The sequence below is a fragment of the Pipistrellus kuhlii genome, unplaced genomic scaffold (genome assembly GCF_014108245.1).
Source record: "Pipistrellus kuhlii isolate mPipKuh1 unplaced genomic scaffold, mPipKuh1.p scaffold_m20_p_4, whole genome shotgun sequence".
Classification (NCBI taxonomy): domain Eukaryota; kingdom Metazoa; phylum Chordata; class Mammalia; order Chiroptera; family Vespertilionidae; genus Pipistrellus; species Pipistrellus kuhlii.
In genome coordinates this window covers 1,290,092-1,303,578 of record NW_023425540.1, presented here as the reverse complement: position 1 = coordinate 1,303,578, position 13,487 = coordinate 1,290,092, and the positions used below count along the sequence as shown (strand labels likewise).

Genomic DNA, 13,487 nt, shown 5'->3' with positions numbered 1-13,487 from the left:
CGGGCTGCGGGGCTGCGGGCGGCGGAGGGAGGGGGGACAGGGAGCGGGCGGCGGGGCCGGGGGCCGCCGAGGTGTCACACGTGCTGTTCTTTCCCGACTGGGGAGACCCGGGGCCTGGGTGCGGGGGCCGCGCCGGGGTTCCTGGCCGCCGGGCCGGGCTGGGGTGGCCGCGGCGCGGGGCGCGCACGGACCAGACACAAACCCTCGCCTTGGCCGCCGGGCCTGACCCGAGCGCGGGCTCCAGGGCGTCTGCAAAGTCTCCCCGGCGCGGAGCGCACACAACTCCGGTCCCCCCCGCGCCCCGCCGCGCGCAGACACCACCTCACACACACTCACACACACAGACACACACAGAAACTCACACACAGAGAGAGAGACACACACAGACACACACACAGACACACACACACAGACACACACACACAGAGACACACACACAGACACACACACAGAGAGAGACACACACACACAGACACTCACAGACACACACACAGACACTCACAGACACACACACACAGACACACACACACACACGCACACGCACACGCACACAGGCTCACACTCACTCCCCGAGCGGCTGGAAGTGGGAGTGCTCCCGCTCCCCGCCCCGGCGCCGCCCCCTCCCTGGCGCTCCGGCGCAATAAGAGCCCGGGGCCCCCTCCGCCGCCAGGACCGGCGCCGCGGCCGATGCTCGGGCTGCAGACGGTGGGCGATGCCACCTGATTCGCGCTGAACTTCCCGCAGCTCCCGCCCCCGGCCGCCCCCCGGCCCCCAGCCCGCCCCCGCCCCGCGGACCCGGCCATTTAAGCGCCGCGCCCGCCCGGCGTCCACGAGCGCGGCGGCCGGCGGCGAGGAGCGCGGGCCGCGCCTGGATCTGCGCCTCCGCCGCCGCCTGTGCGCCCGGCCGCTCCCGCCCGCCATGGGCCGCTCCCGGCACCCGCCCGGCGGGCTCTGCCTGCTGCTGCTGCTGCTCTGCCAGCCCCTGCAGGACCGCGGCGCCCAGGGTAAGCGGGGCCGGGGCTCGCCCTTCTCCGCGGTCCCGCGGGGTCTGCCCGGAGCGACGTTGCTCTCGTGTCCACGGACCCACGTAGCGCCTCGGGGATGGAGAGCGCGGGGGTCCCGAGCCAGGGAGCTGGGCCGCCGGGCGGGGGACGCGGGGGGCCGTGGGCAGGGAGCTGGGCCGCTGGCGGGGAGCGAGCGCGGGGACCCCCGAAGAGGACTGGAGCACGGAGCCCCCCGGGGGGTAGAGTTAGGGTTAGGGTTAGATGCCTGCGCCCCGGGCAGCGAGGGGAGACGGTATCTCGGGGCTCGGCTCGCAGGAGGGCAGCGTCCGGGGCCCGCAGAGCCCGGCGCCCCCACCTCGTGCAGCCGAGCATCTGCCCACATCGTGGGGCGCTTTGTGGAAAGGCCTGGGTTCGGGGTGCAGAGGGGAGATTCTGAAATGTCTCCGGGGCCGGGGACGTGGTTTCAGAAACTTTGCCCAAACTTGGAAGTGAGGGTGCTGGGCGGGTGGAGGGAAGCCACCGTCCTGCCAGGCGAAGGCTTCTTCCACCCCGTCCCTTCCCCGAACCCCGGGACGCCGGCAGCCGGGCCTGGGGTGCGGAGCGCGGCTCGCCTTCCCCGCGGACTCCCTCCTCCTCCGGGACTCGCCAGAGGAGGACCGGGAGGAGCCCACCGCCCCGTGGACTCAGATGGATGGACAAACCTCTCCAGTGTGTGTGTGTGTGTGTGTGTGTGTGTGTGTGTGTGAGTTTAATTAGATTTGTTTCTTTCGGTTAGACTTGGGGCAGACTTTTAAAGAAATCCTAACAGCCGCTCACGGCCCAGTGACTGTGAAGGGTGATGGGGAGAAGTCCGGACCCCGGTCCAAACGCTAACGGGGGCGGGGGACCTGCAGGGATTTCTGTATTCTGTGGGGACAAGCCAGGCGCGCTCCCCGGGCCCGGCTGGGGACCCCTCCCGGCCCCGCACTTTGCCGGAGCCCGAGGCGCGCGGGGCCCGGCTCCCCGTCCACGCGCCCCCGCCGCGCGCCCCGGGCTCCGCGCCGCCTTCGGGGAGGCGCTGCCGGGCGGGCGCGGGGCCGGGCCGGGGGCGCCGCGGAGAGCAGCCCGGGCGGGTTTCGAAAGAGCGGCGGCCTCGGCGTCCCCCGGGCCAGCGGATTGCAACACGGCCCGTCGGCGGGCTGCGCCCCGGCCCGCAGCACCAGCCGCCGTTTGCTTTCATTTTCCCGGCGCCCGCCCCTGGCTGGGCCGCCCCGGCCCCGGCCCCGCGGCCTCACCGAGCCACCAGACCCCGCTCCGCCGCCGCCGGGCTCCCCTCCATCATGTCCCGTTTTTGTCCAGTTCTCCCGTCGCTGCGGGTTAGGAGACGGGACCAGGGAGAGCCCGCAGTCTGGTCCCCGCAGCGCGGCTGCACGTGTGGCGTCTGGGTCCCTGGAAACGCACGCGGGTCCGGCGCGGGGTTGGGGGGTCCGGCTCCGGGCTCTCGCCCACCGCCCACCTCTCCAGGCTGGGCTTCCCGACCCTCCACCGCCTTCCAAGTGTTTCCTGCGGGTCCCGGGTTCCGGGCCCTCCACCCCGCGCCCTGCGCGCCCCTCCGGGCTGCTCCGCCCGCCGCCCCTCCCGGGCGCCGCGCCCACCGCCTCTCCCCTCTCCCTCTCCCCTCTCCGCAGCCGGGAACTGCTGGCTGCGCCAGGCGCGCAACGGGCGCTGCCAGGTGCTGTACAAGACGGAGCTGAGCAAGGAGGAGTGCTGCGGCTCTGGCCGCCTCAGCACCTCGTGGACCGAGGAGGACGTCAACGACAACACGCTCTTCAAGTGGATGATCTTCAACGGGGGCGCCCCCAACTGCATCCCCTGCAAAGGTGGGCCCCTCCCTTCTTCCCCCCGCCCCTGGCTCCCCGCCGCAGGCCTGTGCTGGGCCCCCTGCCCGCCCCTCCGGGCCCCTTCCTGTCCCCCGTCCGGCCCGGCGCGCAGGGCGGAGTCTTGCCTGTTACACACTTTTACGCAAAACAAGGTCGCTGGAGGCTCTGGGCCGCCTCGCCAAGTGTGGCGGTGGCCGCCAGCCACCGGGGCTCCAGGCTCTGGGAGAGATCTGGGTCTGGGGCGAGGCCCACTGCCCGGCCCTGCCCCGCCCCCGCCCCAGCGCCTGCGGGGAGCGGGCCTCTGGGGCGCCGCGCGCCATTGCGCAAGGCCTGCCCGCAGAGTCCAGCTGCCGGACCTCCTCGCCTCCCCCGGCCTGGCCCGCTGAGCCCCTGCCTGCCCCGGGCCTGGCCCGCTGAGCCCCGCCTCTTCCAACCAGCAGAAACCTGCGAGAACGTGGACTGCGGGCCCGGGAAGAAGTGCCGGATGAACAAGAAGAACAAACCGCGCTGCGTCTGCGCCCCGGACTGCTCCAACGTCACCTGGAGAGGCCCGGTGTGCGGCCTGGACGGCAAAACCTACCGCAGCGAGTGCGCGCTGCTCAAGGCGCGGTGCAGGGAGCAGCCCGAGCTGGAGGTCCAGTACCAGGGCAAGTGCAGAAGTGAGTGGCCCGCCAGGGGCCGGGAGGGGCGGCGGGCAGGAGGGGCTTGGCCATGCTATTCGGACCCCAAGTAAAGGAACGCTTCCCAGCTCCCAGAGACCCCTGCAGAGCTCAGGACGGCCCCTGCATGGCTCAGTGGCTGAGCATTGACCTGTGACCCACCAGGTCACGGCTCCATTCCGGCTCAGGGCACATGCCCAGGCTGCAGGCTTGATCCCTGTGTGGGGCGAGCAGGAGGCAGCCGGTGAATGGTTCTCTCTCATCATTGAAGTTTCTGTCTCTTTATACCCATCTCCCTTCCTCTCTGAAATCAATGAAAAGATATTTTAAAAGAAAAATACCTCAGAAGGGACCAACCCGGAGTGGTAGGTTTCCGCCTGAGAACCACAGGGCTCTTCCCGATGGGGATCTGTGTCCCGGCCGATGGGGACCCTCCCTCCCCAGGACCGAAGCAGCCTGCTAACCGTCTCCCTCGTTGTCGCAGAGACCTGCCGGGACGTGTTCTGCCCGGGGAGCTCCACGTGCGTGGTGGACCAGACCAACAACGCCTACTGCGTGACCTGCAACCGGGTCTGCCCAGAGCCCGCCTCCTCCGAGCAGTACCTGTGCGGCAACGACGGGGTGACCTACTCCAGCGCCTGCCACCTGCGGAAGGCCACCTGCCTGCTGGGCAGGTCCATCGGCTTGGCCTACGAGGGAAAGTGTATCAGTAGGTATTCCGGATTGAGACACAGAGAGAGGGAAGGGGGAGGAGGAGGCCGGTGCTGGCGTTAGAACCGTGGGGTTGACCAATCAGGAAGGCCAGTGCTTCCCAGTGGCAGGGTCTGGCCAGAGAGAGCGATCCTCCCTCTCCGAGGCCCAGCGGTCCCCGGGGGAGCCGTGCCTTCCCGAGGCGCTGGCATCTGTTGTGAAACGCCTGCGAGAACCAGGAAGCGGTTTTCTGTCTTAGAAAACGCAGAGCTCCCTCGGTGTGGCACATTCGTCCTAAGTGACAGACTTGCTGGAAGCAAGAAGTAATTACTTCCCAGCGCCTCAAAGCTGTCACTGGGTGCTGATCACTGGTGAAACGCGTTCTTTTTTTAAAGATCTCGCTGTGGGGAAGCATCAAACGCACGTGTAGCTCCAGGACCCCGGAATCCTGTCCCAAACATGCTATTTTCATGCACATATGTAATATGTAGGAAACGGGGGGGACTGTGTGTATTTCAGCTTTATTACCAAGCATTTTTGCATCCTATAGCTTCATGACCCCCATTAGCGAGCAATGACATGTAAGTTATATGTTTAGCCTTAGCCAGTTTGGCTCAGTGGATAGAGCGTGGCCCTGTGGATGGAAGGGTCCCGGGTGGCTCGCTCCTCCCTGGCCCGAAGCCCTGGTCGAGGCTCCTGCCGGAGACCAGCCATCCATCTGCCCCTCTCACATCCATGTTTCCCTCCGTCTTCCCTCTCCTCCACTCTCCCCAAAAATCAACGGAAACACGTCCTCAGGCGAGGTTTCACAAAACAAAACGGAAAGAGGTCTTGTTAGGGGAGCAGAGGAAGGGCGCAGAGGGGGGCAGAGGGGCCGCGTACTCATCACAGGTCCATTGTATCCCAGAAGCAAAGTCCTGTGAGGACATCCCGTGCAGCGGCGGGAAGAAGTGCCTGTGGGACTTCAAGGCCGGCCGGGGCCGGTGCTCCCTGTGCGACGAGCTGTGCCCGGAGAGCAAGTCCGAGGAGCCCGTCTGCGCCAGCGACAACGCCACCTACGCCAGCGAGTGCGCCATGCGGGAGGCCGCCTGCTCGGCCGGCGTGCTGCTGGAGGTGAAGCACTCCGGATCCTGCAACTGTAAGTGCGTGCTCAGCCTGCTCCAACCTAAGGACCCCCCAGCCTCGCCCCGAGGGAGCAGAGATGGGGGCCCTTGACCTTGACCTTAGGTAGCCGCTCGGTTCTGCCGGCGATTCCGTGGCCCGCAGGAATGCTCCCCGGGCTGTGTCCGTGACCGCCCGGCGGGGCGGCCTCCGAAAGCCGTGGTGCTCAGAGCCCCCTAACGCCTCGGCGGTGGTCCTGTGCTTGGCTGCTGGCTGCATTAACCCGGGACCCGCACTAACGGCTTCCGAAGCTGTCGTTCTCGGTCTCGGAGGCAGCTTTCTGCTGTCCCGCGTGCGGCTGCACCGCGCAGCCGCCTGCACTAACCCTGACGTGAGGACCCGCGCTGGTGCCTAGAACACAAGAACGCTTTTTGTCTGATTTCAGGATCTGCCCGTTAAGCCTGAGCCATTGATTCTTCAGAACTTTCTGCCGTTGTTGACTTCATAGATTATGGTGGTGTTCTCGGTGTTTCTTTCTTTTTTTTTTTTTTTTTTTTTTTTTAGCATTTTTAAAAAACGTATTGCAGAACAGCAGATGCCAAAAAATAAAAATAAAAACATAAAGAGCATCTCCCTGCAAGTCACGTAAAAGTGCACCGCGGTCACGTGGCTGCAGAGGGCCACGCACCCTGAGCGGCTCTGGCCGGTGTGGTCCGCGTTAAACAGCAGCTCCCTGTGTTCCCCCATCTAGCCATTTCCGAAGACACCGAGGAGGAGGAGGAGGACGAAGACCAGGACTACAGCTTCCCCATTTCCTCCATTCTAGAGTGGTAAAGCCGCCCGCCGCGCAGGCCGGGCGGGACACAGAAAGGAGAGGAAGGAAGGGGGGAGATACATAGTGTCCATACTGTACATAAGTGTATGCTTATTTATTGGGGGACAGTACGCCTGGAGGACCCCGGTCCTCCGGCTCTCTCCCCGGCCACCTGTTACTCCTCCGACCAGAGAGGCCGCCCTGCAAGGTCTCCTGGCTGAGGCCCGTCGCCGAGACGTGTAGACATTTATTTATACTGTGTCATGTTTTATAATTTATACATAAAGTGTCTGGTTGACTGTACGCCTTGTTTTTTTTTTGTTGTTTTTTTTTTGAAGAAATTTATTCGTGAGAGGAAGAGCAGTTATTTATTGTGAGGTCTCTTGCTTGTGAAGTGACGGCTTTGTTTGCCTTGTAAACCATCGAACCATTCCTCCCCGGCCACGCACCACCCCCCCCCAGCCCCCCACGGCCCCGTCCGGCCTCGGGCTCCGCGCCCCTCGCACGAACCTGCACGTCGGTTTGTCCTGTTTATTTATTGGGTTCTCTGCTGCCTGCTCTGTGCGCACACGCCCCCTCAGGTTTTGTTTACATGGGACCCTGGCTGACCAAAAGGCCTTGTCAGTGGCTCAGACAGGAGGCCCAGGGGCGCAGCTCGGAGGAAACGCCGACCCCCGTCCTCTGGTTGTGATGGAGACGTGGTGAGGCCGAGGTGGCGGCGGCCTCAGGCCTCTGGTCATCAGAGCTCTTAAGGTGTTCCAGACCCAAAGAGGCGGAGTGATGGGTGTCCGGGGGGCGGGGGGTGGACGGAGGGGGGTGCTCCCCACCCACTTGCCTTTCGCTCGGTGTTTCCTGGAAGCTGGGCTCCTGTACCTTTAAAATTCGTTCCTTTTCCCACCGGTGTGTCACCACAAGTCCTATCAGAGCTTTCTCAGTTCAAGTTTCTTGCTTTTCATAATACTTTTTTTCCTGATGCAATTTTATACTCTCAAACATGGCAAGTTAAATAAAAACTCATTTAAATATATAGTTTTGTACTTTTTCTACCATGTAAATGTGCAATGTACATAAAAGTTATAATGTGTATTTGTAAATAAACGATGAGTGAAAAAATAAAAAAACTTTAAAAAGCCCAATGGTCTCCGTCGCGGATGGTGTCAGGGAGGTCGTCTGGGCTTGGGGCGCAGAGGTGTGGAACGCAGTTGCTGGACAGAGAGTGCCGGGAGTCAGCGGCCGGGCAAGAGCCCTCCAAAACCCAGTGAATGACCAATACCCCCCCAATGGGTGTGAACTGAGAAGGGAGCAGAGGGCCAGCAGCCCTGTGAGAGCAGACGGGCAGTCCCTCCGAAGCACCCCAGCCTCAGCTTCCTCCTGGGAGCGCCCTCCCGCTGCTCCCGCTGCGGCTCCCTGAGCCAGACCACCTGCGTCTCCTGAGCCCGTGGTTGGCAAACTCCTCAGTCCACAGAGCCAAACAGCAACAGCACAACAATTGACATTTCTTTGGAGAGCCACATTTTTTAAAATCAAAGCTTCTTCTAACGCCACTTCTTCAACATAGACTCGCCCAGGCCATGGTATTTTGTGGAAAAGCCACACTCAAGGGGCCAAAGAGCCACAGGTGGTTCACGAGCCGCAGTTTGCCGACCACGGTCCTAACGTGGCTGAGATCTCGGCACAGCTGCTCAAGGGGAGGGGCAGATAGGCCTCACGCACGGCAGACATGGCCTGGCAGTGGTGGGTGACGGGCTCGGCGAGGGGCCGGGCTTCCACGATGCTGGGTGAAGTCCCAGTTTCACGGGGAGGGAATGCCCGAGAGAGGACGTGGTGTGTCGCCATTAACCTTAGCAGTCATGCTGAGAACGGCAGGCTGGCCTTGGGGGCCTTCGGTCTCTGTAATACATGATGCTACATGGTAACAAGGTCACCAACATGCCTTTCCAATTCATTGGGTGTTAATTCCTTTAAAAAAAAACAAAACATTTTTATTGACTTCAGAGAGGGAGAGAGAGATAGAAACATCAATGATGAGAGAGAGAGTCATGGATCAGCTGCCTCCTGCATGCCCCTCCCTGGGGATTGAGCCCGCAACCCAGGCCTGTCCCCTGACCAGGAATCAAACCGTGACCTCCTGGGTCATAGGTGAACGCTCAACCACTGAGCCGTGCTGGCCAGGCAGATGTTGGTTCCTTGACTAAGGACATTAACAAAACCAAAAATGCAAGATGGGAGATGGGCCTGGGAGGGAAAGCAAAGGTCAGGGTTGCCAACGTGGCTCAGCAATCACTATTACAAACGACTGGGTCTGATTCCAAAAAAGAAACATTTCTTCTGTCCTAAAATGAATAAAGAAATCGACGATGGTGATGGTGGTAGAGACGGTTGGCTCTCAGCTGTGGTCACCGAGTGAGAACTGTGGCGACCGGAGGCCTCGGGAGGCGGGGATGGGACAATGGTTCGGAGCCGGGAGGGTTTGGTCCGCCTTCAGCGGGGTCCCGGGGAGGAGGAGGCGGCCAGGAGAGGGACAGGCTGCCGGGAACCTGAAGACGGTCAGGACGGTGCTTGGGAGCTCCGTGCTGCTGGGACAGGCTCCTGGAGACAGGAACGGGGACGGGAACGGGAAGACAGCTGGCAGCCACGTTCACGGCCCTCCCTGCGTGAGCCTCCGACTACCAGAAGCTCAGCACTGCCACGGACCAGGAAGCAGGGAAAGCTGGCCGTTCAGCAGGCAGCCCTGTGTGTCCTGGCAGGGAGAGTGATACAATCAGCACTCAGATTATTTAAGAATTTTCTTTCATACGTGTCAGCATCGATCATGCCTCTCAAGCAAAAAAAAAATAAAAATCTAATTTTCTTTCTCAGAGTTTCCTATTTTTCCAGTAATCCCGCATTAGGCTAGTGAGTATCAAGAAATAGAAGTCTCTTTTAAAACTCAAATTACATTAATGTCATTAAGCTATTGTTAAAATTTCAGCTGAGGCCCAAAAAAGTAATTCACTTAGGCACATAACGTAATTAATAGAAGCCACTCCAGTAACTAGTTTTCAAAGGAAAGTGTACATCTTAATGATCAGGAGCTGCAAAACATCAAGCCATGATGACAAACACCAGAAGTTTGAGCTTCATCAGATGTCCCCCTCAGCTGGTGACATGTCAGGTGGGGTTATATGTCAGGTGGGGTTATATGCCACCTTTCCTAGGGCGGGGCAGAAATAAAAGTGGGCGCAATTAGAGCCTTCTCTGTGCCCAGGCCGGCCTCGGGTGGGCACTGCGCCGGGGGCGGCATGCCACACGGCCAGAACGGCCTGTGCCCAGGTCCCAGGGCCGCGCCCACGGGAGAGGTCCCGCGGGTGGCTGCTGGGGTGTGGCCCTGTGCGAGAACCTCCCCGCACTCAGCAGACGCACGCCGAGGTCTGCGTTGAGGGAAAAGGGCCAGCGTGGATGCAGCGTGCCCCGGAATGATTCAGGAAGAAAAAATGCGGCCGCGCATACTTTCCCCCACATGCGCTCACCCGGAGTCAGACAAAGGTGACAAGAAGTAGAGCGAAGCACAACAATACGTGAACTTGAGTAAAAGGTGGGTGGGTATTTTGTTTTGTTTTTTGTTTAGTCCTCCCCCGAGGATATTTTCCCACTGGTTTTTAGGGACAGTGAAAGAGAGAGGTGGGGACAGAGAGAAACACCGATGTGAGAGAGAACGCACAGATTGGTTGCCTCCGGCAGCCTCCTGCACACACCGCGACCGGGGCCCAGCCAGGGAGAAGCCTGCAACCGAGATACGTGCCCTTGACCAGAAGCAAACATAGACCCTTTGGTCCACAGGCTGACGCTCTGCCCACTGAGCCACACCAGCCAGGGTACATACGGCTATTTTTAATACTACACTATTGCAACTTTTCTGTTAGTTTGAAATCACATCCAAATAAAGAGTTTAACGTTTTTATTTTTTTTTTAAATATATTTTATTGATTTTGTACAGAGAGGAAGGGAGAGAGATAGAGAGTTAGAAACATCGATGAGAGAGAGTCATCGATCAGCTGCCTCTTGCACACCCCCCACCGGGGATATGCCCGCAACCAAGGTACATGCCCTTGACCGGAATCGAACCCGGGACCCTTCAGTCCCCAAGCTGACGCTCTATCCATTGAGCCAAACCGGTCTCGGCAAGAGTTTAACGTTTTTAAAAGTGAATCTCATAAATGGGGGTGCACAGTAGATGGCTCCCCGTTCCCCAGGAAGGCAAGGGCAGTAGCTGTCACTTAACAGATCGTCTTGAAGGACCAAAGGCTCCAGAGAACGGTCATGGTGACGTCCCCACGCGACGTGCAGAATCAAAACGGGCCCGGAGACCTCCACACCCGCCTGAGAAATGGCCTCTTTTCTGTAATCCTCTCACGCTGGGGGTGGTTGTGAGCTTCGTGCTGCTCCCCCTGCTCGCTGTCTGCTGCGTGGACAGACCACGGCGCGCCTCCCCGCGCCCGGTCCCCACACGGTCATCAGGGAGGCCTCCCCTAACGGTGTTGGGAGATGGAAATGCAGGCGGTATCAAAGCTCTGCGGCCAGGGCCGGGCACCTAAGAAGGGCGGTAAGTTGGTGCTTCTGGGGTTATAATCGTGGTTATGAATTAAAGACAGAAAGACACTGGGGCTCATCAGCCAGCCTCTGCCCGGACAGTGCGGTGAGGAGGCCCCGGGCCAGAGGCACAGACGTGAACACGCGTGTGATGGACGATAAGCATGGCCGCCAGGCGGTGCATCAGGTCAACGGTAACACGTTTCTGGAAGTGAATGTGGGCGCTGCGGCGAAAGGGCCGGTTCAAACAGCAGGTTTAGACACTTGACTCCCCTCCAAGATCCGGGAAAACTCACTCGCCCTCCCACATCCCCAAAGCCACCAAGCAGCAACCCCCCCCCCCCCGGCAGCCATGGAGCATGTCCCTCTCTTTCCACAGGAGGACTACAGACTCCCAAAGAGCGATAGACCATTTCCAACTACCAGGAATCCTCATGCGAATAACACGAGTGCCAGGTATTTTTTTTTAAGATATATTTTATTGCTTTTTTTAAAAAGAGGAAATGAGAGGGATAGAGAGTTAGAAACATCGATGAGAGAGAAACATCCATCAGCTGCCTCCTGCACACCCCCCACTGGGGATGTGCTACAACCGAGGTGCATGCCCTTGACTGGAATCGAACCTGGGACCCTTCAGTCCACAGGTCGAAGCTCTATCCACTGAGCCAATCCAATGCCAGGTATTTAAAAACAAGATATATTATCTAATTAATGCACGTGTTTTTCAAAAGGCACTTTTCAGAACCTGGGTCCTCACGTGCCCCCACGCCCTCTCCATTCGGACCAGCCCGCCGGCCTTCCCCAGCCAAGGCCGGCATGGAAATAGCCGCCCGCGGCCATAGACCTGCCTGGGCACGTCCAAGCCCAGCGCCTCATCACTGGAATCCCCCCCAGGACGGGATGGTCCTGGGCTTGGCCCTCCTTGGCCTCAGATGTCTTGGCCGGTGCCATCAAGATTCCTGTGGCGAGTCCGTCAGACACTTCCAAACATACTCTCTGGATTACACCAGATGCAGCCCTGGCAGAGCGGTAATTTGTCATTTTTCTATTTTAAGAATATGGGGAACCAACTGGTACTGCCGGGAGCCAGATTCATTCCCACCCAGAGCCTCTTGTAACCATCCACCGAGGACTTGAGTCTCTGGCTAAAGAGCCAGCATACGTTTTTCTCAACAACTTGGGGCCGACGAGAAATGGGGAACAAAGGTCCAGTGCTGGTGAGGAAGAGATCTTGGTAAACCTCTTGTCTTTTTGGCACCAGAAGTTAACCAGGGGGATGGTTTTCATGGTCAGGATGCATCTCGTACACAGTAGTGTCCGTGGGAGAAGGCCGGTCGCTATGGTTTCTTGAGATTGCCATGGGCTGCTGGCCCGAGGGCCACACGGAGCCGAGGGACTGGGTTACAGAAAGGCCCGCGGTACTTGGAGCCTCCACACAGTCCTTTGTGGGGTCAGCTCCCCGAAGCGTCAGCATGGACTGAGGGCAATGTGTTCATGGGGTCAGTGGAAGCAGGACCCAGTCAATAAAATCCCCTCATGAATGCTCTTCGTCAAGGTCGAGTGCCCGGGGCCAGCAGCATCAGCATTACCTGGGAGCTTGTTAGAAATGCATGTTCAAGCTCTACCCCGGAACCCCGGAACCCCGGAACCAAATTCGCTGAGGGCAGGCCCCCAAAGCCTGTTTTCCCGAGCACTCTAGGTCTGTGGTGGGCAAACTGCGGCTTGCAAGCTACATGTGGCTCTTTGGCCCCCTGAGTGTGGCTCTCGCACAAAACACCACGGCCTGGGCGAGTCTATGTTGAAGAAGTGGCGTTAGAAGTTGAAGTTTAAGAAATGTGGCTCTCCAAAGAAATGTCCATCGTTGTGCGGTTGGTATTTGGCTCTGTTGACTCATGAGTTTGCCGACCACTGCTCTAGGTCATTCTCCTGAAAGTTTGAGGCTACTGTCCTAGAATCCTCACGAGCTCTGGGGGCGGCATGGCTGCCTGAATGCCTACGCCTGGGTCTCTGGGAGAGCTGCCCGTGCCTCCCACCCGACCTGGCCAGGATCCCCACACCCCCTGACCCGGGCCCAGGAGCGCACGCTCCGTGGCAAAGGCATTCGGCCGCAGACATCACAAGGCACGTTTCTCCCCAGCACGTTCTCACCCTCTGCTATCTCCAGGGAGATCTTCCCAGCGAGACTCAGCGGAGCTGTCGGGGAGTGCCGACTCGCCTCCCATCCCTCCAGCCACGCGCAGCCGGCGGCCAGCTTCTCAAGAAGAGACTTGAATGCTGAACGGAGCAAAGGGGCCCTGGAGCCCTGGCCCCTCCTGGTTGACATTTGGTTCACTTCTCTTCCCCGGAACGTGTCTGTCGCTGCTTCCAGGAACCGCCCGGTCTCCCTGGAGCCGCACCTGGGCTCAGCCACAGGCAGGCGGCCAAGCGCTACCTCCCGGCTGACCTCTGTCCGAGGACGGGGAGAGCTGAGCCACACGCCGCCGCCGCCCAGGCCCGAAGCCACGGCACCAGAGGGGAGCGCTTTCCCCCCAGGCCGCCTGGTAAAGCAGGTCCAGGTCCACAGCCTGACCCGAGACTGAGAGACCCTCCTCCCTCTGCTGTCCTCCCCGCATCTCCTGCCCCAGCACCTCAATGCCTCTCTTACCGGAGCTGGGGCCTGTGAATGACTCTCTACTTCTCTCCCACAGCCTCTGGCCCACACTCTCACTGTGGGTCCATGCAACCCCCTTCTCACACCTGCACCTGTGCTGCCGCGCAGGCATGAGTCCACAGCGTGTCCAGCTGGCCCTGC

General features: G+C 60.3%; 1 protein-coding gene across 4 annotated transcripts; it reads left to right on the top strand.

The window, feature by feature from the left end:
* Window positions 1-859: 859 nt before the first annotated feature.
* FST (follistatin) lies at window positions 860-7,260 on the top strand. 4 transcript variants are annotated; one of them, XM_036410407.2, is made up of 6 exons: window positions 860-1,004; window positions 2,672-2,863; window positions 3,304-3,522; window positions 4,007-4,231; window positions 5,123-5,350; window positions 6,065-7,260. In XM_036410407.2, the coding sequence occupies exons 1-6, from the start codon at window positions 920-922 to the stop codon at window positions 6,145-6,147; spliced, it is 1,032 nt and encodes a 343-aa protein (XP_036266300.1). In that variant the 5' UTR covers window positions 860-919; the 3' UTR covers window positions 6,148-7,260. The 4 variants fall into 4 exon arrangements, with proteins under 4 accessions (XP_036266300.1, XP_036266298.1, XP_036266301.1 ...); XM_036410405.2 differs by having other exon boundaries at window positions 5,120-5,350; XM_036410408.2 differs by having other exon boundaries at window positions 5,120-5,350; window positions 5,759-7,260.
* Window positions 7,261-13,487: the final 6,227 nt, after the last annotated feature.

Bases quoted from the DNA above. Each gene is read 5' to 3' on its own strand.
- FST (XM_036410405.2), top strand. From the start codon at position 920: ATGGGCCGCTCCCGGCACCCGCCCGGCGGGCTCTGCCTGCTGCTGCTG. The intron at 1,005-2,671 runs GTAAGCGGGGCC...CCCTCTCCGCAG, and splicing joins GCAGGACCGCGGCGCCCAGG to CCGGGAACTGCTGGCTGCGC. The intron at 2,864-3,303 runs GTGGGCCCCTCC...TCCAACCAGCAG, and splicing joins CAACTGCATCCCCTGCAAAG to AAACCTGCGAGAACGTGGAC.